Genomic DNA, 22,418 nt, shown 5'->3' on the forward strand with positions numbered 1-22,418 from the left:
ACACACACACACACACACACACACACACACACACACACACACACACACACACACACACCTGGTTCCTTAATTACTCTTAGATTAATATGTCTTCACCTTCAGCACCCACACCCGCAAACCTTCATTTACTTCCATTTACTTCTGTGCCAGAAGAGCACACATCCCCATCAACTCCTGTGAGCTATTCTGCAGTAATTGCTCCTCTTAGTCCTTCAGCCTCTCCCTAATGGCTTGTCAGTGCCCTGGATTTTTGCAGAGAACACCGTGTTATGCCAATATTAACGACACTGACGACAGAGAGCAGTCTGCGTTTTTTCCCCCCTTGTGTATCTTTAACAATGATTGGAGGAAGCGAATGATTGCTCGGTCAAGAGAACAGAATCCAAATTCTTTTAAAAATTTATTTTGGGGGAGTTCACAGAAGTAAAAAAAAACTTCTTTTGGACCAGCAAGCTCTGTTGTGTCCCCAAAAATCACAGCCCTCAAAACCTAAAGTGAGTCCAGATGAGAGCTGAAGGCAGAAGAAGAAGAAGGAGAAGGTCTGCGTGTGCGTGACTTTATGTGTGTTGGTGTAGAGGGGGTTTAAAAAGAAGAGGTCAGAGTCTCAGAATACATTCCCACAGGAATGAGGCTAACAGACAACCCGATGTGATTATCAGCTTTAGAACAAAGTGAGGGTGTGGCGGTGTCGGTTTGACTAAATAGAGCAGATATGCAGATTTTTTCATTACTCCAATGCAAAACGATAAATGTGTTGATGTGCAAAAGTTGAATTTACAACTAAGATTAAAGACATAACTTTTTTAATATAACCTTTAAAAAAAAAACCCACTCAGATAGCCAAAGTATAAAACTGAAAATTCACTTCTTTTGGACAAGAAAGTGAAAATTTGGGGCTGCAACATAGATTTTGGTGACTTTGGACACACCCAAGCTGTATCCCCTCCATTTTTTTTTATCCTTTTGCTTTAAATATGCGAGTTGAATGCATGCATTAGCACAAGATAACTGAAAAGATAATGCAGACACGTGTATGTTAAAGCAATATTAACACTGTCAAATGCTGGATTCAGATGAGCCAAACAAGTCAATCTTTAAAGTGAAAAATCCAATTTTTCACACCTCATCTATCTCCCACAAGGTCTGATAGGTCACGTCTTTGGTACACTCTTGTCGCCCTTGGCCAGAACAACCATCAGCACCTTAGCTGATGGTTTGCTTGTTTGAGTCACACACAATTTCACATTCCAGTGAAACGCAGACAGGGCCCACGGGGGTGGAAGCCTATCTCCTGTTTCTGCAGCATAAAAACAGTTTGGCACACGTGCTCGCTCTCCCTCTGGCCTGCAGGATCGCACAGGACAGGTGAGACCTGACTCAACTGTGAGGCAATGGACAGAAGACTTCTTTTTTCTCCCCCCTCCCTTTTCATTTTGAGGCTGACGGTTCTCTTTTTCTCACAGCCGCGGTGACAGATTGGAATTTGGAAAACATGGGAAACTCCAGAAAAAGGGGGAAGACAAACTGCTTTGGTTTTTACAGCAGTAATTACAGTCAGTTAACACCCGCCTGATGACTGTTTGTGTTTTTATTTACAGACACACATTTACAGACTTGCTACACATGGGGCATTCGCTTCAGTTGATCAATTCGCATCTTTTTTCCCACCCTTTTAATTGTTTTGGACCAGCCGAGCGATTGTGAAAATGGACGAGCGCCTCCATTTGGGTGGCGGTTCTGGCCCGGTAACAGTAGCACAGTGTTCAACCCAAGTGTCTGTGTCAGTGAACTGCACTGATGGAAAGAAAGTTGTTTTTCACGCAGTGGGCGGAAATAGATGGTGACAGTGACACATAAAAGGCAGGGCTGAGGTTTAGAGCTGACGTCATGGCAATCAACATTTAGGAGGACTGGGCCTTTCAGTGAAAGGAAGCCACACAGAGCAGCCCACAAGCATTTCACTAACAGTCTGAGACCGGGTACCGCAAGCTGTACATGAGCGTGCAGACAGGGAACAATAGGGCTCCACAGGCGCGTGGTTATATGTAGTATAAAAGCGTGAAGTTATGAAAGTCTTCGTGCATGCCAGTGCACTGCTTCACCTTTGCAGCTCTGTCAGATTTGGAGCCACATGACTTACTGAATCCCCCAAACTGAGCTCGAAGGCATGAAACTCTATACTCCGTCTCTTTTTTAACATCTCTTTTTAAACTTTCTCTCTCTCACACACACACAGCTCCTGTCACACAGGCAAAAACACATATAGGCACCCTTCACATCCCCGTCTCCCTGCTCCTCCGCCCTTCCTCACACACCCAATATCACTTAAGAGCCAACCACCAGATCCCATTTTTCACCGCAGAGCTGCGGATTAGAAAAGAAGGCATTTCCCAAACGGTCTGCGGCTTATGTGATGACATGATTGTCATTCAGTTTAATTCCCTCCGTTCTTTTTAGATTCCTGCTCCCCTGATTCTGGTGCTACAATAAAGCACAGAAAGTAAATAAGAGTTAAAAAAAAAGAAGAAGAATAAAACACGAGGCTCCTGTAGGGACATGCTTCCTCGAAAGGCATTTTAGATTAAATTGTCAAGATGAAAGACGTATAGAAAATTGTTATGTGCAGCTGGTTTCCAGTCGGAGAAGGCTTTTGTGCATTTTTGTTTATGCAAAACATATCCATAGGCTTATACGTGCATAACTGCTACGTAATTGAAGCTCCTGGTTTTGGGGTATTGCCCAGATTTAACTCCAGTGAAGTCAGAATGAACGCCAGCGAACTCTCCCTCAGCTATAAATTATTCCCATGTTGAACTCGAGGAATGATGTGAGCCTAGCACTGTCTAATGCTTCCAAGGCCGTTCAAAGTCTTGCATAATCTCCGAACATCTCTCCTCTCAGATCTTTACTACATTGATCCATTTAGTGATGTCTCTATAAAGTTGCAGAGCAAGTCTGGGACTCTGAAGGTCCCGCTGGAGGCAAAACAAAGAAGAAAAGTTTGATACACCTGCGTGAAGGTGGCGGGACACGAGGGATGGTGGGTAGGAGGAGAAGAGGAAGCTGTGGGGGCAGAAAAAAGCGTGCGGCTGGAGAGATCAGAGTGATTTTGTTCAGTCCTCCATCTCCTCCTTCACGCTGTCCATCAGTCATTCTCACTGAGGTTGCTTACATTTGCAGATAAAAGTTAGGAAGGTGGGGCCTCGCAGCTGCTTTGTTGTGGGCCTTTGAATTCATCCTCACTGCCTGAGGGATCCACCACTGAGCATATTGCATGTAGGAAATAGTGTGCATGGCATCTGTTGTTGCTTCAAAGAGAGATTCAGGCACAACGTGCACATTACGAGCATAAAACTTTCTTTTTGACAAGAAATCTAGGCGAAAAGCGAACATTCATCAGAATCAGAGGGGGACGCTCTTTTGTCCGTAGATACTACTTTGCAGTTAACTACTACGAAATGTCTTGCTGATATTCATTACACACATACACACACACACACACGGTTCAGGCTCCATTTAAAGGAAAATACAGCCTTGCCTCTGCACTGCTTGATGAGTATCTCCTGGTTTCAAACATCTGTCATGATGGTTTTAAGGCGGGGACTCCAAACTCATTTTATATTGTGGGCCACATGCAGCCCACTTTGATCTTAAGTGACCAGTCAAACTCTTCTTTTTGATACTGTAAAATTTAATCACACATTTAATCCCTGGGATATTTTAACATAAAAAAGCGCAATTTTAACAAAACACCTCAATTTTCTTCATGATAAAGAAATGCTGCTTTGGGCCTAAAATGTAAAAAGAAACATGGGAAATTACAGAAACAGTTCACTTAGCTTATTGCACAAAATGTTTGTCTTTTGTTTTGGAAGGGGGCGATTTACGGTGAATCCACTGTAAATATATACATTTCTATAGTACATAGTGAAAAAACTGGAACTTTCTTTCATTTAACGGTTAATCTTTTAATTATTTACTTTGGTGTAGTATGAATGGACATGGAGGAAGTCTTTATCAATGCGAAAAGCTGACAAACTTGTGAAAATAAAGTTAAAAATCTCAAATGTATGCCCTTCTTCACATTTCCAAAGCCATCCATTGGGCAGGATTGGAGTCTTTGGCAGGCCACTCTGGCCTCAGGGCCTAATGTTTGACACCCCTGCTTTAAGAGTTCTGCTGGGTTTTGCAAATGGGCGACAGCTTCTTCCTCACACTGGAAATTACACAACGAGAGTGGAACATTCAGCTTTTTGCTGTGCAGGATTTGTAATTTGCTGTAATGGCTGACACATGTACGCGCCATCGGCAGGCTTCCGGCTATGGAAATCTCTATCTGTGGTGCACACAGGGATGCGGCGCCAGCACGCACCTGCAGGCACAGCGGTGGGAAATATAGTCTGGACTGCACACATGCATACATAAAAACGTGAGCACACAGAGATAGAGAGGAGCATACAGGCAAACACACCCACAGATTGATATACTGTATTATCCGACCTCAATCCTATATACACAGATGCAGCTCACGACTTGTATATCACATTTGTTTCTTCAACACTGCTGCTGCCTGTTTGTTTCTTTAATCTCACTGTTTATATTTCTGCGTCCAAACCTGCCAGTATAACTCCAGCTAGGGCAATTAGCATGAGGGAAAAGCAAATAAAACGTCTGATGAAAGCAAAGCCCGGATCCTGACCTCACTCTGACTGAATGTGGCACTACAGCCAGCGGACGGTCATTTCCAAAAGCTGTGAATTCCTCGATGCCAAGCTGGCCTCTTTTGCAGTGGATTTACAATGGCTGTTTGTGTGTCAAAACATATCATTATTCTATATTTGCCTGGGTCATGTACGAATCCACAGAGACCTTTGTTTCAGCAGACGGCGGAAACTGCAATCACGGGCTCTGCAATTCTTAACTTTGAAAGCTTTTCCTTAAAGGAAAAGTTAGACACTGCGGGACAGAGCTATTAAGAGACTGTCAAGACTTAGATGAAAAGATTGATACCACTCTCCTATCAGGATGCTAAGAATACTAATAGCAATCAGCTAACTTGGCGCAAAGACTGAAAATGGGAGAGAAATCTGAAAAGTCACAAAATTCACCCAGGATCTACAGAGATCACGTTATGTGTCACTTCTGTAGTTTGCACAGAAACTGTAGAAGTAAAAAGTGTAAAAACACATTTTTTTTGCACTTTGGAGCGAAACATAGAGCGTCTGCTGTTTTTAGCCTCGCACTTCACACCCTACAACCGCTGACACTCTCTTGCCATTTTTGATTTTCTATACACACCAAATACAATATGTTAATAAGCCAGCTCCTTCTGTTACCTTTAAACACAACTGGCAAGATGTTTCACTCATACAGAAATCAAAAGAGCGCATTTTCAAAAATGCCGAACTCTGTTTTCTCTGAGGATGTTAAAGAACGAAGGTGAATGATAATAAAAAGCATAAAATTCTCAATTAGTCGGTGCAGTGCCAAGTGGATTTACTATATCTGTCTGCTCCAGGGCTGAGCGTGTCACAGACAGATTATCTACCCTTTAACCCCCCCCCCAATCCTCTCATCCGTTCAAACAGCCGGTGTGTTAATCAGGTTCAAAGTCTGAATTCATCTCGTTGCCTGAAGAAACTCTATATCTGCTCCAGCTCGGAGTCAGGGGAATGTCCCAGAGCCAATCCTTCCTGCTCACCCCCAAAGATGACACACTCAGTCTCAGATACTGTATTTATGGGAAGAGGGTACAAGAGAGATATAGGTTGCAGGTATCCCCTCCTTATGTTAGGCCTATTATTTTTGGGGGGGAGGTTTGTGCCAAGAGACCATGTGTTGAGCTTCAGAGTGCAAGAAGAGTACAAGAGGTTTTAGATAGACGTCCTCGGGGCTCGTGTTATTCACAAAGCTGACTGGGATGTCTATCATGAGTTCAAAGGGGCGAGGAAGATTTTCTTTGGTGGGGAGTCATCTTACATTTGTAAAACACTGACGTGGGCTCTTTAGAATAAAGTGCTCATCATTTTTTCCCACATTGCTGAGCTAAAGAAGCTAAATCATGTGCCTTACACTTGACTTGACATAAAATGACTAAATTCTTTATTAACTTGTTAAAAAAATCATTTTCCTAATGGTGCTTTAATACGCTACAGTTGTTTTCTTATGATGATACATACTGTAATGATTTATTAAGAATGTTATGCCTCATAAATTTTTAATTATACAGGATAAAAAACCCTTCATCCTATCTGTGCTGGAACGATCTATCTATAAGATGTCACAGCAGGAAAAGGGTGGGGACATGTAAAAGGAAAAAGGGAGGGGTGTAGGGGGTGTAGAAGAAGCAAAGAAACCTTGAATGAGAGCTTCCAGGACCCTAGAGCGCACAGACACAACAAGCTGGAAAGTCTCAGCTAACTGAGTTTTAAAGGACAAACGATTCAAAATGATCAGAGGACATCTTTAGTAGCTCTTTTCTGAATTATGAATGTAACTTCTGACAAGTCCACTGTGCCACTCCACTGCTGAGAGAAGCTCCCCGTGTGATGGATCAGCTTTGCGCAACAGGTTCTCCAAAGAACATTTAAGCTCGAACTCTGATCCATGTAGGGAACAAAAAGAAGCATGCTGTCACCGCTTTGGCCCTTTGGCATCGAGCAGGAGATCAACTCATGGGATGTAGTGGATGCAGATTCAGGGTCAACTTTGGGAAGGCGCTGTCCAAAGTCTCGGTCTTTTTCACCATGGTCCTAATCTTCACCTACTTCTTCTACTGCCTCACCGGATTTTGTGATTCGGCTCCAAGAGCTGCATACAGACAAGAAACTTCAGACTTGGACTATGACATTTTGGACGATCTGCGGCCACCCCGGCGTCTCTTCCCCGATGCGCCGTTTCAGCGGAACCGCACAGGCTCCGAGGACGCTCCGGCTGAGCCGTCACAGAATACGCTGGACAGCGAAAAGGAGACTGTCCAGAGCAACGGCATCCCCGTGTCCAACACTTTCGGGACCAAAAGGTTTCCGCAGGCGATTATAATCGGCGTGAAGAAGGGAGGGACACGCGCCCTGCTGGAGTTTCTCCGCATCCACCCGGACGTGAGAGCGTTCGGCGCGGAGCCGCACTTCTTCGACAGGTTTTACGATAAAGGGCTGGAGTGGTACAGGTAAGGATGAACGCACGAATCCACTCATACAGAATGTGGCTGGCTTTTAGCCCAGGTTTGACCGCAAATCATAAAATGTAAAAACTGTAAATCGTGGACCATCGTAGGCAGTCCAAAACTTTAAAACGACACAGGGTGTCTGCTGTAAAAACCGATGTGCTCTTTATAAGTGAATCCGACGGGTTTATTTGGAAAAAGTTTGAACACGATTGCATATTTGGATGTCATGCGGGCCAATGCAGGATTGTATATGCTGTAAGGGTAAAGGGTCAGCTGAGCAGCACTGATGTTTTTGCTGACATCTTATCACCTGTGCAGATGTGCTGATTTCCTCCGTCAATAGAAGAGACAGCAATGCATTGGCTGGTTGATAGATTCGGATCAGCTTTAGACAATGCTCCCTCTCTTGTGGTGCTCTAGATCAAAAGGGCTAGTGAGGTCCCAGAGGAGCGTTTCATCATCTTGACAGTCATCTAAACACCATTTATTCACTTCAGCATGACATCCAGTATAGTGTTCCCCTTTTTGCTCTGCAACGGAGCCACAAAGAACCCATGCAAACATCACATCGATTACTCTAACATGTAAAATCTAAAGCAAATACCCCATCATATACCATATAAAGCACCTTGGGGTGATTTGGAGCTATATAAATAACATGAAATTGAATTGAATTAGAGAATTTAAAAAAAGCAAAAACACAAAAATCTGATTGACAAGGAGAGCAAACACTGAGTGATGATCTTAGTTAATGTGATCGCACAGTTCCTTTACAAAAGACACATAAAATGCTACTGTCATACTGACAGCACATGATTTGGGGTGGCCAGGCTGACCAGAGCCCTCATTTGGGTGTAGTTAAGGCCCTAAAGAAGGATTTATTTGTCCGTGAAGCTGGTCCTGATCATCTCCATATGTTCTACGAGCTTCTGGACATGATCCCAGCTGAGCAACGTGTGAGAACAAAGTGCCATTTGGGGACCTTTAAGCAAGAAAGGTGTCATAACTACACAGAGGTTTGACAGGGTAAGGATCATGAATAACAGGCACTTTGATAGCAAGATGGTGTAATTTAATCTTCCTTTGCCTTATTTTCTAAACCCCCCTTTGCTGCCTTTTAATAGGGAACATAAGGACACATGGAAACGGTTTCACCACTGATAATTTTAGCATGCCATTAAATTTCCTCTCTCTCACTTTTTCTCTGTGCACACACAAACACTCATATATACCGTATGTATGTTAGCAATCTTAAGTACTATGTTACCTATCCTCTGTCTCTCCATGCCACATTTACAACTCATCCTTCTCCCCAGATTCTTCCTTGTGACTTTCTCCTTCTCTCCTTGCGTCTCTTCTCCTCACTCTCCCTTCAGAATAGCAGAATGTGAAAATACCTGTGGCCAAACTGGTGTTTCCGGGGCATTTTTTTTTATGTGTGTTTTAATTAGGCTGACTTGTGCTGTAAAGCTGTTAGGCCTTAATGGTGTAACACAGCACTGCCACTAACACGGCCTGTAAAAACACGGCCTGTAAAAGGTAGATCAGTCGTGCAGTAATATCGCCTAAACCCAACGACAAATCTAAGTCACCACATGCAACATGAACATTTTTCAAAGTGTAGCCAAGTTAAGAGGTGTAATTACAGTAAAGTGATCACCTGTAAGTGTTTAAGAGATTAAATGGGAGTTCTGCATGGATATAACTGATAATACCTGCATTTGTTCACATTCACAGTATCAGAACGTGAATGTGAATTATGGTTTTGTCTTTTGCTGTGATTTTTTTTAAAGAAGTGAACTTCACTGAAAGTTGAGGCGGAGAAAAGTTGGAAGGATTAATGCAACAATGGAGAGCGACAGCAGCAACATGATACCGGATGAAATCACTGAAAGATGATTCCGCTGTTGTCACTGAATCGCAAAAATTGAGCAAATCTGTTTGCTGTCATCTGCAGTGACCCACAAAGAAGCCGCTGGAAGTTGTAGACAGCAGCATTTTGTGTATGTGTGTATGTGTGTGTGTGCGTGTGTGTGTGTGTGTGAGAGAGAGAGTCAGTGACAGAAAGAACTTATCCATGTGGAACAAGCAAGTCCTCCTCATCTGACTGTCAGTCACAGGGTCAACTCTCTGTCACATCTGGATGTGACACACACACACACACGCACACACTCAATGCAGTGTAAAGCAGGAGTTTAAGACAGGCTCTGAAAACGCAACCCCTGCTTTGACATTTAATCTTTCTGAAGTTCTCTGTCTCATCTCATCTCATAAGATAGAGAACCGATTGCTGTAGATATTCCTCCGGATCATCCATTTAATATTACAACAGCACTTATTTATCCATATCATAGGTGATAAAGTGATGATAAACCGCTTTAATCCTGAATCTTTTCCTTCAGACAAATATGACCTTTGCGTGCTTATATATCTGCCATAATCCCCATGAAAAAAAAAATGGTGCGTTGGAACTGCTGTTGATTATTTTTACAGACGAGTCACGATTTTATAAGTAACAAACAGCCGCTTGCCAAGATACATGGTCACACACTTGCATATCTGAAAGCAATTTGTGCACTGTCATAGTCTGCTCTCTTTCCTGGATGGAGAAATAAGCACAAACCGAAGGCGACTGTAGCAGATGGATGAGGGTTGTAATCTGTCATATTTGAGTCATTGCTGTCAGATGTTGGATGAAACCAGGGGCGATCTGCATGCTGGAGACACTTCATAGATTCAGCAGACAGAAGTACCCTCCCGTGCGTGTTGTTCCAACAGCACTGTCTTCTCGAAGACAAGCTCAGACCTCATGCATGTGTGTTTTCCATTGCTTTTATCTGAGCGATCAAGTCAGTCTCCGCTCTCTTTCCCTCTCCGCCCTGTCTGTCTCTTCATGCCGTTCTCTCGTTTGCATGTGTGCATACGAGCCCATTACGGGAATGGAAAAGCCACAAATAGTGCATTGAAAATAAGGCAAAGATTTAACGGTTTTCTGTGTTGTTTTACGGCTTTAAAGAGACTTCACAGAGTGATGGGTTTCATATGGGACTTAAGAGCCACCGCAGAAAGCTGAAAAACCTCAGCTTTCCATGGCACAATAGTTGTAATTGTCACGGCTTTGTCACAGTGATGAGGCCTGGAGTGAGTAATGATTAAATTCTGTCTGATGACGTCAAAGTGAGCGCATTTATTTCTCATCTTGTAGAAGAACAAACTCTTTTTAGAAAGATTACTTCTTCATTTCTGTTTGAGGAAAAACTCAAGTTCTCATGGCTCATCAATATTTTACAAGGTTATCAATTAGCTGACCTGTAGTCTTGACACCGCAGGCCATGCCTGATTGGATTGCAATTAAAACATGGTATAAATCCATTAAGGGTAACAGCACAAGGGCAAGCAAAAATGCCAGCTCTGCTAAAAATTACATCAGAAATGGATTTATGCAAACAAGACTGGAAATAGATGACAACAGATCAAAATAAGAGGAGGACATGCCGATCTTTATGGGGTCAGACTGATATACACATTTGATTTTATTACTTTAAAACGTATAATCAGCATTTACACCAGCACCAAAATTTAATTTTATCCCTTGATTTTTCTAGCATAACCATTAAAATATACATATCTGCACATTTTAAATGTCTCTTTTTATTTATTTATTTTAGATTACTGTTATATTTCAGCTTTAGTTACTCTGGAAATCCTGACGATGAGAGTCCTAGCCAAAAAAGACAGCAGTGCAATCAACTAAGTTGCATAAACTAGACCACATGCACAAATATAAACAGAATAATACACAAATTAACTATACAAAAATACAGCTGGTGAAAATAAAGTACGACGACAACCAAAAATTTATAAACGTCAGCAGCAATGAAGCCTAAAACATCAATATTGTCTCACGCCAGAAACAAGGGTAATATTCAGGCAAAACATTTGCAGGATGAACGAACTGCATCCAAGTCATTTAAAATCGCCTTAGATTCATTTTAGTGTGACCACTTCCTTAAATTTTAGCTGATTGTATATAAAAGATGGACGCAACCACAGTGCGGTCACCCATTGGTTAGTGAAATGCTGGCTTGAAGCCTTAAGCTGGGCGCTCTCACTGCCACCATCAGACTTCACTTGTGCGTGGTGAGGATGGCAGCTCCAAACCGTACCCTGCTTTATCCTCCTTTTGGACTCTCATGGAGACTTTAAATTACAAAGTGAATGTCACGTTCTATTAGGTAAGACTTGAAATTTGCATCTGAGCCCACAAACTCATCAGAAAAGTGTTTAATGAGGTCATAGATCAAAGGAGCCAAAGGCGTGTTTTCCCACAGGCTGAGGTTTTGGAGAGACATGGCTGCTCACAATGTCACATCAACATGTGGTGCTGTAGGGTCAAGTGAATAAGACCCCGTTCACACCGGCCTTTTAAGAGGGGGAAAATGTGTATTCTCCAACCAGTTGCTGCAGGCTGATGGCAGGCACGATGGAATCTAGCGCTAAACTCTACATAGGCCTAGAGCTCTGGTTGGTGACCCATAGCAACCACCAGCAACCCCAACCAGTTGGCACAGACCTCCTTGCAGTTGCTTTGGTTGCCAGCAGAACGCCACAACTGCTGGTAATTTGCATGGAAAACGGCAAGTGGTCTGCAAACACTCATCAACAATCCTCAGAGCTGTAGCGAAGCTGTGAAAACAGCAACACAAACTAGAAGTTGCCTTCAAAGTAAAAGTTGCACCTTTTCAAATGTATTGGCTGCAGCACCGGAGTCAATCCTTTCTTCGAATGTGAACATTCTCTGTTTACGGTTTGCATCGCAGTTCTTTCAGTTTTCATTACGTGTTTGCAGACATGTTAGCATCTTCTATGCACAATAATGTAACTGCTGTCACTGAAGGTTTGCAAACCTATATGTCAAGTTTAATCCGTTCAGCCGAAAGAAAAATAAGATATTTTCAGGCACTTTAGTCAGCTGAGACAGATTTGTGTGCACATCATTTAACAATTTATATCTTTAATATTATTTGAAGTATAAATAAGACAAGATATAGCCACAGTTAAGTCCATAAGTATCTGGACAATGACACACTATAATTTTGTGGTTTAACAAAATCATTGCTTTTTAGGATTTACAACCATTTCTATGCATAGCCCCCCTTTTGCATGTGCTCGCCCTGAGTCCAAATAACAAAAGTTATGTCGCTGTCTAAATACTTAAGGAACTAATGGTACAGTTTGGATTGTTCCAAAGTCATCCTGTGCTTTGTGCATGCTTTATCTCAGTATTATCCGAGAGGGGAGATTCAGGCACTTACCCTGCCAGTTTGGATTTTTGACAGCTGAAATGGTGAAAGTGGAGCCTAATGCACATCCACGGGGAACGTTTTCCAGAGTGAGGGTGATTTTCTCAACACCTCATTCTGTGTACAGCCCTCAGGCCATTAGCCTTAGACGCTGAACATGGCTGATTGGTGTAACAGGCCAGGAAGTGGTCTCTGTAGTGTTGGGTTGTAGTGTGTATTAATGGTGCCAGGTTTTGGCTGGACTTAAGTCTAGGTGGTATTATAAGGTTTGAAAATAGCCACATTCACACTTCATATGGTGAGAATTATAATAATTTGGGGTGCTTTGTAATCCATTATGGGGCGCCTGTAAAATCTTGGGGAGGTTTCTGTCTTGTCTTTTTTTCACCCCCTCAGCTCTATGCTGCAGTTAGCTGGTGAGAAAAGTACTTTTTGAAGAAATAATAGTTTGGGCCAAAATTAAATGTTTCAAATGCTTGGTAGTCATGTTCAGTCAGGCAACCATTTCCAGAAAAGAATAGCGTGAGCCTGAAAAAACACGAGAGTATCCAATGGAAACACAATAATATGGCTCCTGGGAAATTTGAAAAGACTATGTTTTACCACATAGCTTCGATGTTTAAAGGGTTTGAATGAATCCAGATCTATAAAAGAAAAGTATGTATCTGATTCTCATAAGAGATGAACAACAACAGAGACACACTCACAATTTTCTCTTTTAGCTCTCGGGTTCATCAAACTTCAGCAAAATCTGTCTTGATTATTAAAAATCCCTGTTTACATATTTATGACAATGTTAACATGCTGATTTAATAATTATAGAGTTTTCACCGCCTTAGCGCAGGGTGTTAGCATGCTAACATTTGCTAATTTAGAAGATCACAGCAACTCTCTCTGCATGTCCTCCTTCACTGCATTTATGAATCTTTCTTCTGGTCTTCCTCCTGTCTGGCGGCTCCATATTAAGCATCCTTTGTCCAGTATATCCACTATCCCTACTCTGCCTGTGTCCAATCAATCTAAGCCTTGCCTCTACTCAACTTTGACTCCAAAGTCCTCAACCTGGGCTGTCCTTCTGATATAGGCTACTCATTTCTAATACTGTAAGGATGCCCAAAGAAAATCAGAGCATGCTCTTCAGCTCTGCCAACTCAAGCTCAGCCCTTTTTTGGCAGCCCCATCATGTCCAAATAAAACATCATATCAGGTCTCACTACCAACTTGTGAACCTTCTGTAACAAATCACCCCGACACTCATCGCCACCCACTCCACCCTCCTGCCTGCATTCTGTTCTTCAGCTCTCTTGCGCAATGACCTTTAATTTGGATGATTGACCTCAAGTGTTTAAACTCATCCACCTTAATTCCATCCATCCATTTGCTTCCGCTTATCCTTTTCAGGGTCGCGGGGGCGCTGGAGCCTATCCCAGCTGTCATAGGGCGACAGGCAGGGTACACCCTGGACAGGTCGCCAGTCTGTCGCAGGGCCAACACACAGGGACAGACAACCATTCGCACTCACATTCACACCTAGTGACAATTTGGATTATCCAATTAACCTATCCCCACAAGCTGCATGTCTTTGGACGGTGGGAGGAAGCCGGAGTACCCGGAGGGAACCCACGCAAACACGGGGAGAACATGCAAACTCCACACAGAAAGACCCCGGCCTGATGGTGGAATTGAACTCAGGACCTTCTTGCTGAGTTCAATTCCACCATCAGGCCGGGGTCTTTCTGTGTGGAAATATTGCAATTTGTACTTGGTGATTGTGCTTGAAAATTGTCAGGGAGTCCACTAAGATATTGGAATGAAACTTGATGGACAAACATATACAGAAAGACTGAATCTTAGATCCATCCATTTTTTTTTAGCTATCATAGGGAAAGAAGCAGGGCACAGCACAAAGAAACAAATAACCTACAGCCAGTTTTGAAATACCAATTAACCTAACCAGTGCATGTCTTCGTACTGTGGGAGGAAGCTGGATACCCCCATGCAGGCACGCTGAGAACATGCGAAGACCTTCGCTTGCTGGTAGATTCAAACCCAGATTCTCCCCCCAGTGAGAATTCTGCCCTTGTGGGCGCCAACTTCCCAGCAAAGCATCACGGACTTCACATCCTGTCAGGACTCCTAATTATAACTGGACATTCAGTCTTTAATTGGGCATCGACCTGCATAAAGTAATTCCTTTATAGATGGACTCCCCCCTTCCCATGTATGTGTGTGATTTTAACTCCTTTCCACCCACACACTCACACTCTGGTCTCTGTGGAAGTGTTGCACTTCAGCCAACCTCATGCAGAGAAAACCATTTACTAACTCCATTACTTTGTAGAGGAAAACATTATCCAATGCAATTAAAACTAGAGGGTGGCAACAGTTTTTTCTCGCAGCTGGGTTCCAGTTGTGATCAAACCATCCAGTGGTCCTGTGACTGACACTTGCAGAGGTGTTTAGTGTGTTTGTGTCTGGTTGAAAGTCACTTCAGTGGTAACACACACACATACGCAATACTATTTGTAAAGTTTCTGCTCCACACTTTCTCATTCAATGTTTTACTTTCTACACATCAGCTTATGTTCTTTTCCAACTTTGATGTGTGACACTTTTAGGTCTCAAACATGGCGATAGCAGGGGAAAAACTGCACTTTGTATCCTAGAGACAATAATGCCTCCTGCTGTATGTGTTCACTTCCTTGTAGCTAGATGAGATTTGCCCCACACTCTTGCTTGTACTGGTTTAGCCCACCTTAGCTTGGTCAGAGGGGAATAGCAACATATGTTTCATCCAGACATGATGCTGTAAATCAAGGTTCCCACACTTATCCTGTCAGACTGACAGACTTTCCGTTGCCTCCAGGTTGCTTCTGTCACCCTTCGAGCATAGCGACACAGTTGGGAAATGTTTCCCTCAGTTTGACATTTATGCTCTCTCTCGTTTTTATAGCCTTGATTTTTCACCACCTGTTTAATTGGATCTCAGCTGAAAAGGCCTTTTGGTGTGGATGCCTGCCAAAGCAGAAGCCTCCTTCAGGAAGACCGTGTGTAGCGTATCTGTGATAACTGATGGAATTTCAGATCGACAAACCAACGTGATAATTGGATTTTCCGGCTCCACTTCTGTGCATTATACCTTTTGTTTCTGCGCCGCAGGAGTATGTGGCTCCCGCTTCAGCGGGAGATCCCGTAATCTTGGGGGGCAGGAAGTCTCTTGGCCACATCCTTGTTGCCAGGGTTGTTATTTAATCTTATGATCCAGGCTCCCTCGAACATATCAGTAGAGTAATCAGCTCTGGAGCACTTCAGGGAGGAAAAGCACTACATCCTTTTAACAGCAGGGAGTTCCAGACTAGAGTGGCGAGTCAGCAAGTCTTTCCGATACAACGCTAAATAGAAAACATGTTTGAGTTCTTCTCTTTGCATATTTAAATGTTAACAATAGTAGGCTAAAAGGCATTTCTCTTAAGCTAAATCAAAGAGGTGTATGTAAAGCATATATTATTGCAGATTAATTGTCCCTGATCTGTTTACAGTATACTGACACCACATACAGACAGATTTATGACAGAAAATGGCCTCTATCGATTCTCCGATAATGAGACTGATTGTGATGAGGGAGATAGGGACCTGAGCAGAGTGGGGGTAAAGTCACAATTCATTAACTATTCATGAATATGGAAAGACAACTTATGGTCAATTACAGAAGTGTCATTTATGTGAAGAAGTGAAGGACAAATCCAAAACTATGAATGAGAAAGCAGAAGACGGACACTGTGGGTGCAAAGATGTTCATTTTCTCATCAGTATTCACTGACACCTCCGTGCTCAAATATGCACATGTGCAAAAAAGCAGTCATACACACAGCGACACACACTGAGCACAATCTGTCATATAGAGACAGACGTATTGATCAGACACAGATAAACAGGGGACGGGCAGGCAGTGATAGGCCATTTGCAGCTCTTGAAATTGGATAGTAATCAATTAATGGTCTTTTATTATGGGGGATCATTTAATGGGGATGGATTGAAACGGCTTAACTTTAAATGCAGAGGAAAGACTCAAATCTCTAAAAGTTTCCTTCTCACTCAAAGTCATGTACTTTATTGTGCACTTTTAACCTTTGTTTCCTCTTAAAACTTCTACAGAGAACATTTTACATAAATAAGAGACCAAACTAAACACTGAACCACAGAATAGAGTTTCCATCAGGAGTTAAATGAGCAGGAACACCTTGTTAGTACCACATTGGACTCTCTTTTTACTTTAGAGCTGACTTAATTCTTTGTGGCATAGATTTACTAAGTTTCTGGAAAACCTCCTCAGAGTTTTAGGTCCATGTTGACATGGCAGTATCAAACAGTTGCCCAAGATTTGTCGGCTCTGTACATCCATGATGGGAATCTCTCGTTCCACCACATTCCAAAAATGTTCTATTGGGTTGGGAGCTGGTGACCCGAGAGGCTGTTTGAGTACTGTGAATCCAGTGTCATGTCCAAGAAACCAGTTTGACATGATTAGAGTTTTGTGACATTTCACATGATCCTGCTAGAAGGAACCATTAGAAGATGAGTACAGTGTGGTCATAAAGGGATGGACTTGTCTGTGACATTTTTAATTAATTAGTAATAAGGGTCCCAACAATCTACCGCCAGCAACCCTAACTGTTGATACAGGCAGGATGAATCAGTGCTATCATGTTGCTTATGTCAAATTCTGACCCTACTATCTGAGTGTTACAGCACAAATTCAGACTCATTAGACTAGGTAACTTTTTTTTCTCCAATCTTTTATTGTCCAGTTTTGGCGAGCTTGTGCAAACTGCAGCATCGGGTTCCTGTTCTCAACTGACAGGAAAGGAATCGGTGTGGTCTTCTGCTGCTTTAGCCCATCTCCTTCAAGGTTCAACACGTTGTTTGTTCAGAAATGCTCTTTTGCATGCTTTGGTTGTAGTGAGTGGTTATTTGAGTTGCTGTTCCCTCCTGATCAGCTCAAAGCAGTCTGGCCACATCAACGAGGCATTTTCAGCCAGAGAACTGCCACTCACTTTTTTTTCAACCCTAGAGATGATTGTGTGGGAGAATCCCAGTAGATGAGCAGTTTCTGAAATGCCAGCCAGTCTGGCACCAACAACCATATTTTATTCAAAGTCATTTAAATCAACTTTTTTCTCTGTTCTGATGCTCAGTTTGAAATTCTGCAAGTCTTGACCATGTGTACATGCTTAAACGCATTGAGTCGCAGCCAATTATATGTTTGCATTAATGAGCAGTTGAGGTTAATGACGCTTAATGAAGCGTGTGTGAGCACTGTTTTTACGAAGAAGGTTAATGCAATTGCACAAAACCTATCTAGGTGGTCAAAAGTTCTTATAATGAGATTTTACTGTGTTTGGTTGACTTTGTTGAAGCGTTAAGATCTTCATTTTGAGTGAAATATCAACAGCCTATTTCTTGTTCTTCATTTGATGTACATTTCCTCATATTTCCCTGGTATATTGTATTAGATATGTCTTTAAAGAGCAAAAGTAAAGTCATTGAACTTGCATGGACTACAGTCATCTGCTGCTTTGTTTCCGTGAAAGGGAAGTCATGAAACTTTGCTGAACCTTAATTCCCTCAGATCAAAGAGGAAACACTTTAAATAATGTGGGCATGCAACTGTCATTACTCAAGTAAACCCATTTGAAAGTGTTTATTTTCCTAATTGATTAAAAGCATTTTTACTACATTGCACTAATACACGGTTACTTTACAAATACTCATTAAAATAATCAGGAAAATGAAAAACAAATCCCCCCTCAGATGTCATCTACACTTCTGAATGGCCTTTTGTCATTGACATTTGGAGTTAATGCAAACTTGCAATCTGAAACAAATAAAGCACATATGCTCCATTACTTGTTTATTTTATGGGAAACCACATGAACGCTCTCTGTTTCCAGTAACACAGTAAAGGATGTGTTGGGTAAATGAACTGCAGGCGATTCATTTGCTGCTTTAAACATTGCTCATCATCCATTTGTCGTGCAAACAATTTGTTTCCGAAATCCAAATCCACCACAATGCTGGCTCAGGCAGTTTGTCAATGTTAAATGTAAACACATGAATAAATGCTGGACCTGTTGAACGCCATGTTTTCCCTCACTGTCTGTTGGCCAGATATTGCTGAAATAAGAGGAGTCCGCATCAGTCAAGGGTGTTTCATGCAGCTGTGACTCGATGGTTTTAAATCAAATCAGTAGAAGAAGAAAAACTTGCTTAATCGTCTCAGGAGAGCAGGTGCCATGAAAGATAAATCAGCAGATTAGATGTCACAGCGCTGGTTAAAGCTTAAGGTACATTTTGCATCATAATGCAAAATCTATCACCCCAACACGGTAACACCTAATTTAGCACAAGTCTTTCCACTGGTATATTCTACCCAGCCTCTCCTCATTACTGCCATGTGTTTAACACACTAGCTGAGCTCAGCAGCTCACCATCCCGGTCGCACTTCCTGCAGACTTTGGCCTGCTTGAGTCCTTGTTGGAACCTATTGGGGAGGTGATGGTGAGGGGGTGGGCATTTTGCTCTTGCAGGAAGAAGAGGGGGTGGAAATCTGTAGGAAATTGCTGTTAAGTGGTTCTCGAGGCTTTGTGGTTTTGACTCACTGGGCCCGTGGTGAGTGGATGGTCCTGTTCTGCAGACCTTGCAGTGAGACCCGGAGGGGCTGTCTGGGGCCCTCGAACATTAACAGAGTAGTGTCTGAAGCTTTGATCACACAGATTTTGAGATGCTTTAATAGCAACAGTGTGTGATGTTCTTACATTATCTCTTAGTGGTCTTTTTGCTGAATGTAGCATGGGATTAAAACAGCAAGTGGTGCTGGTTTTGAGTTATAAACATTGAAACTTTATTGTGGTAGCTCAGAAACCAGTGGTGTAGCCGGATCAAGAGTGTTTTGTTGAGTTAAATACATGTAACATAGCAGGTTCACACAACTTGGCTCGACATATAACGTAAGCAGAATATGGACATAATGTCTTCAAGTGGCCAAATTAAAAAAAAAAAAAAAAACTTTTAGAAATCAAAACAAGTGAAGTTAAGCTCCAGACCTGCTGGATGTACTGAAGTGAAATAGACTGTGTCAATATTTATCTGACAGTTTCTTCTTTTTTAATTTAGGAACCTGATGCCTCGGACACTCGACGGGCAGATCACTATGGAGAAGACACCCAGCTACTTTGTCACCAAAGAAGCTCCAAGTCGCATCTGCACTATGAATTGTCAAACCAAGCTTATTGTCGTCGTCAGGGACCCGGTGACGAGGGCTGTGTCTGACTACACCCAGACGCTGTCCAAGAACCCAGGGCTTCCATCCTTCCAGAGCCTCGCTTTGAAAAACTCCTCCACAGGTTTGATTGATACCACGTGGAGTGCTGTGCGCATCGGCCTCTATGCCAAGCACCTGGAGAACTGGCTCCAGTACTTCCCTTTGTCTCAGTTTCTGTTTGTTAGCGGCGAACGACTGGTGTCTGATCCAGCTGGGGAGATGGGCCGAGTTCAGGACTTCCTAGGTTTGAAAAGGGTTGTTTCAGACAAGCACTTCTACTTCAACCAGACAAAAGGTTTTCCCTGCTTGAAGAAGCCAGAGGGGAGCAGCAGACCCCGCTGCCTCGGAAAGTCTAAAGGCAGACCTCATCCCCAGATCCCCTCTGAGGTACTGCAGAGACTCAGAGATTTCTACAGGCCCTTCAACCACCGTTTCTACCAGATGAGTGGACAGGACTTTGGCTGGGACTAAGCAAGAGTCTTCTTTGTGGAGCGATGCTCATTTACTGTTTCCACAGGGCTAATGTTCTCAGGGTACTGGGAGAGACAAAGTCCATTCTGCCTCAGTGGAGTCAACACGACATGCAGCACTCATGAACTGTCACTGTTTTGTTGTATTTTGAGGCTCAGACGGACATAGTGCTGCTAATATGAAAACGACAAATTTAGTTAATGGCTTAAATATATAACCGTTAAACTGTTTTTGACATTCTTTATGTACAGATTAGAAGAAAAGGTGATATTTATAGTTTCTGTTGAATACAACAGGTATTTTTTTATTATTATTATTATTAAAGAAGTGTATTTATTGCGTGACAAAGCCGGACATAATACCAACATCTGACAGGACATTGGGAGTAATGTAATACTCTTTGCCTGCATTTACATATTTTCCAGTCTTTTGAATGCTACATACAGTTTGATGTTGCAGGACATTCCTCAGTGCATTGCAGTTGATATACCAATGATACCTCATTTGTAAATATTAAGTCGAAACCATGCGTAGACACATTCCATTTGTAAGTATTTTCCAATAAAAGCCGCATCATATTTTTTTTGTAATTCCTGGATGGGATCAATTGTATCAGCTGTTACTCACAATAAATTGCTACTTTTGATCTGTGATTATTCTGAACCACTGTAACTGTAAAAAAAAAAAAGTGTTCAAATTACAGTGTACAAAAAATGTGCCTCTGATTCTCTGTGTTGTGAAGTAAACTTTTATCTGATGTGACAAACGAATTTGTTTTCATTTCATGTGTTAGCGTTAAGGTCAGTTTTTGTATGGTTACATCAGGCTGCAAAATTGTCACCAGAGGTTGAAGACTGTACTGTACTGCCCATTCTCTATGTAATACAGTTTACACAGCTGGATCGTTTCATATCAAGGAAACAAAGTCCTGTGAAAACAAAGGAATGTGTAAGTACCATCCGTGAAAGTTCTTAGACTGTTTAAACGTTTTAAAAATATGGTTTCTTAGAGAAAAAGTGTCTCTGTGGCTCAGTTTGCATCAGCTTAAGGGATAAGTGGACCATCTGGGGGTAAGCTGACCATTTAAATGAATGAGTAAACCAATCAAATGAAGTTTAAATTTCAATATCTTTTGATTGCATTTAAAGAATAGAATAGAATAGAATAGAATATATCTCTATTGTCACTACCATACATATGTTGTACAGTGCAACAAAATCTGATTTTCAGCTGTATAGGTGTTCAAAGAAAGATTATATTAATTAATGTTAATGAAAAATGCAGGACACGAGAACCCCCCCCCCCCCCCCCCCAAAAAAAAAACTAACAAGTTAAACAGAGACATTATTGAGCAAAATTAAATAAAAACATAAATTAAAATGATTAAATAAATTGAATACTGTTACCAAAACTATCGGAGATTGAAACAAAGTAATGCCACTCAAATGAATAAAAAGAAAAAAAAAGTTACCACCAGAATTTAACTGCCCTAAAATGGAGATATGTAGCATCAATATATGTTTATAATTAGGTGCAAAGTATATTCTGGTTGTCATCAGCGATGGGTTCTCTAGCAGTTCAGATTTAATTTAACTTCAGTGGCTTTTGAAGGGCTGAGTGGCTCAACTTAGCCCACACATTTGACTCACTTTGACCCAAAGGTGCCATTTTGGAGAAAACTAGTTAGCTCATTAATTCAGGCTAATATTTAGCTAAATTATTTGCACACATCATAAATACAAAGACAGCAGCATGATATGCTTTTCTTTTTTTTTTTTTACATTTCTTTGACAAGCCAAATATGATATATAGCACTAAGATGCCAAAGGCAGTTTTTAAAGTAAATTGGTGTTGTGCACTCGTCTCAGGTGCATCACAGTCTGGCAGAAATGAGTTTCAAAACTAACAGTCACATATCAATAAAAGTGCCTCTCTGACTTCTTGGGCTGTAATCTGCCAACCATCCATCTCACGAACGATGTCACAAGGCGAAAGATACGTTCAGTTTTTGGCAAAATCATTTTTATATATGCTTTATTTATCCAGATAAAAGTGTTTTTGATATTAAAATGCCATTTTCAAGAGGGCAGCAGAAATGCCATCACAGTTGTGAGTACAAGCTTGTGTCCACCTGCAGCTGGGCTTGTGACTCCTC

The 22,418-nt window shown here is 41.9% G+C and overlaps 1 protein-coding gene across 1 annotated transcript; it reads left to right on the forward strand.

Moving 5' to 3' along the window:
* Positions 1-6,553: 6,553 nt before the first annotated feature.
* LOC102200764 (heparan sulfate glucosamine 3-O-sulfotransferase 6) lies at positions 6,554-20,508 on the forward strand. Its single transcript, XM_005734617.1, has 2 exons — positions 6,554-7,168; positions 19,645-20,508. Exons 1-2 carry the CDS (start codon positions 6,675-6,677, stop codon positions 20,261-20,263), a joined length of 1,113 nt encoding a protein of 370 aa, XP_005734674.1. The 5' UTR covers positions 6,554-6,674; the 3' UTR covers positions 20,264-20,508.
* The last annotated feature ends 1,910 nt before the right edge of the window (positions 20,509-22,418 follow it).

Source organism: Pundamilia nyererei, unplaced genomic scaffold (genome assembly GCF_000239375.1).
Source record: "Pundamilia nyererei isolate P.nyererei 1_Seehausen unplaced genomic scaffold, PunNye1.0 scaffold00059, whole genome shotgun sequence".
In the NCBI taxonomy this organism is placed as follows: Eukaryota; Metazoa; Chordata; class Actinopteri; order Cichliformes; family Cichlidae; genus Pundamilia; species Pundamilia nyererei.

Coding starts and splice junctions, on each gene's coding strand:
- LOC102200764 (XM_005734617.1), top strand. CDS start 6,675: ATGGGATGTAGTGGATGCAGATTCAGGGTCAACTTTGGGAAGGCGCTG. Junction 7,169..19,644: donor AAAGGGCTGGAGTGGTACAG/GTAAGGATGAAC, acceptor TTTTTAATTTAG/GAACCTGATGCCTCGGACAC.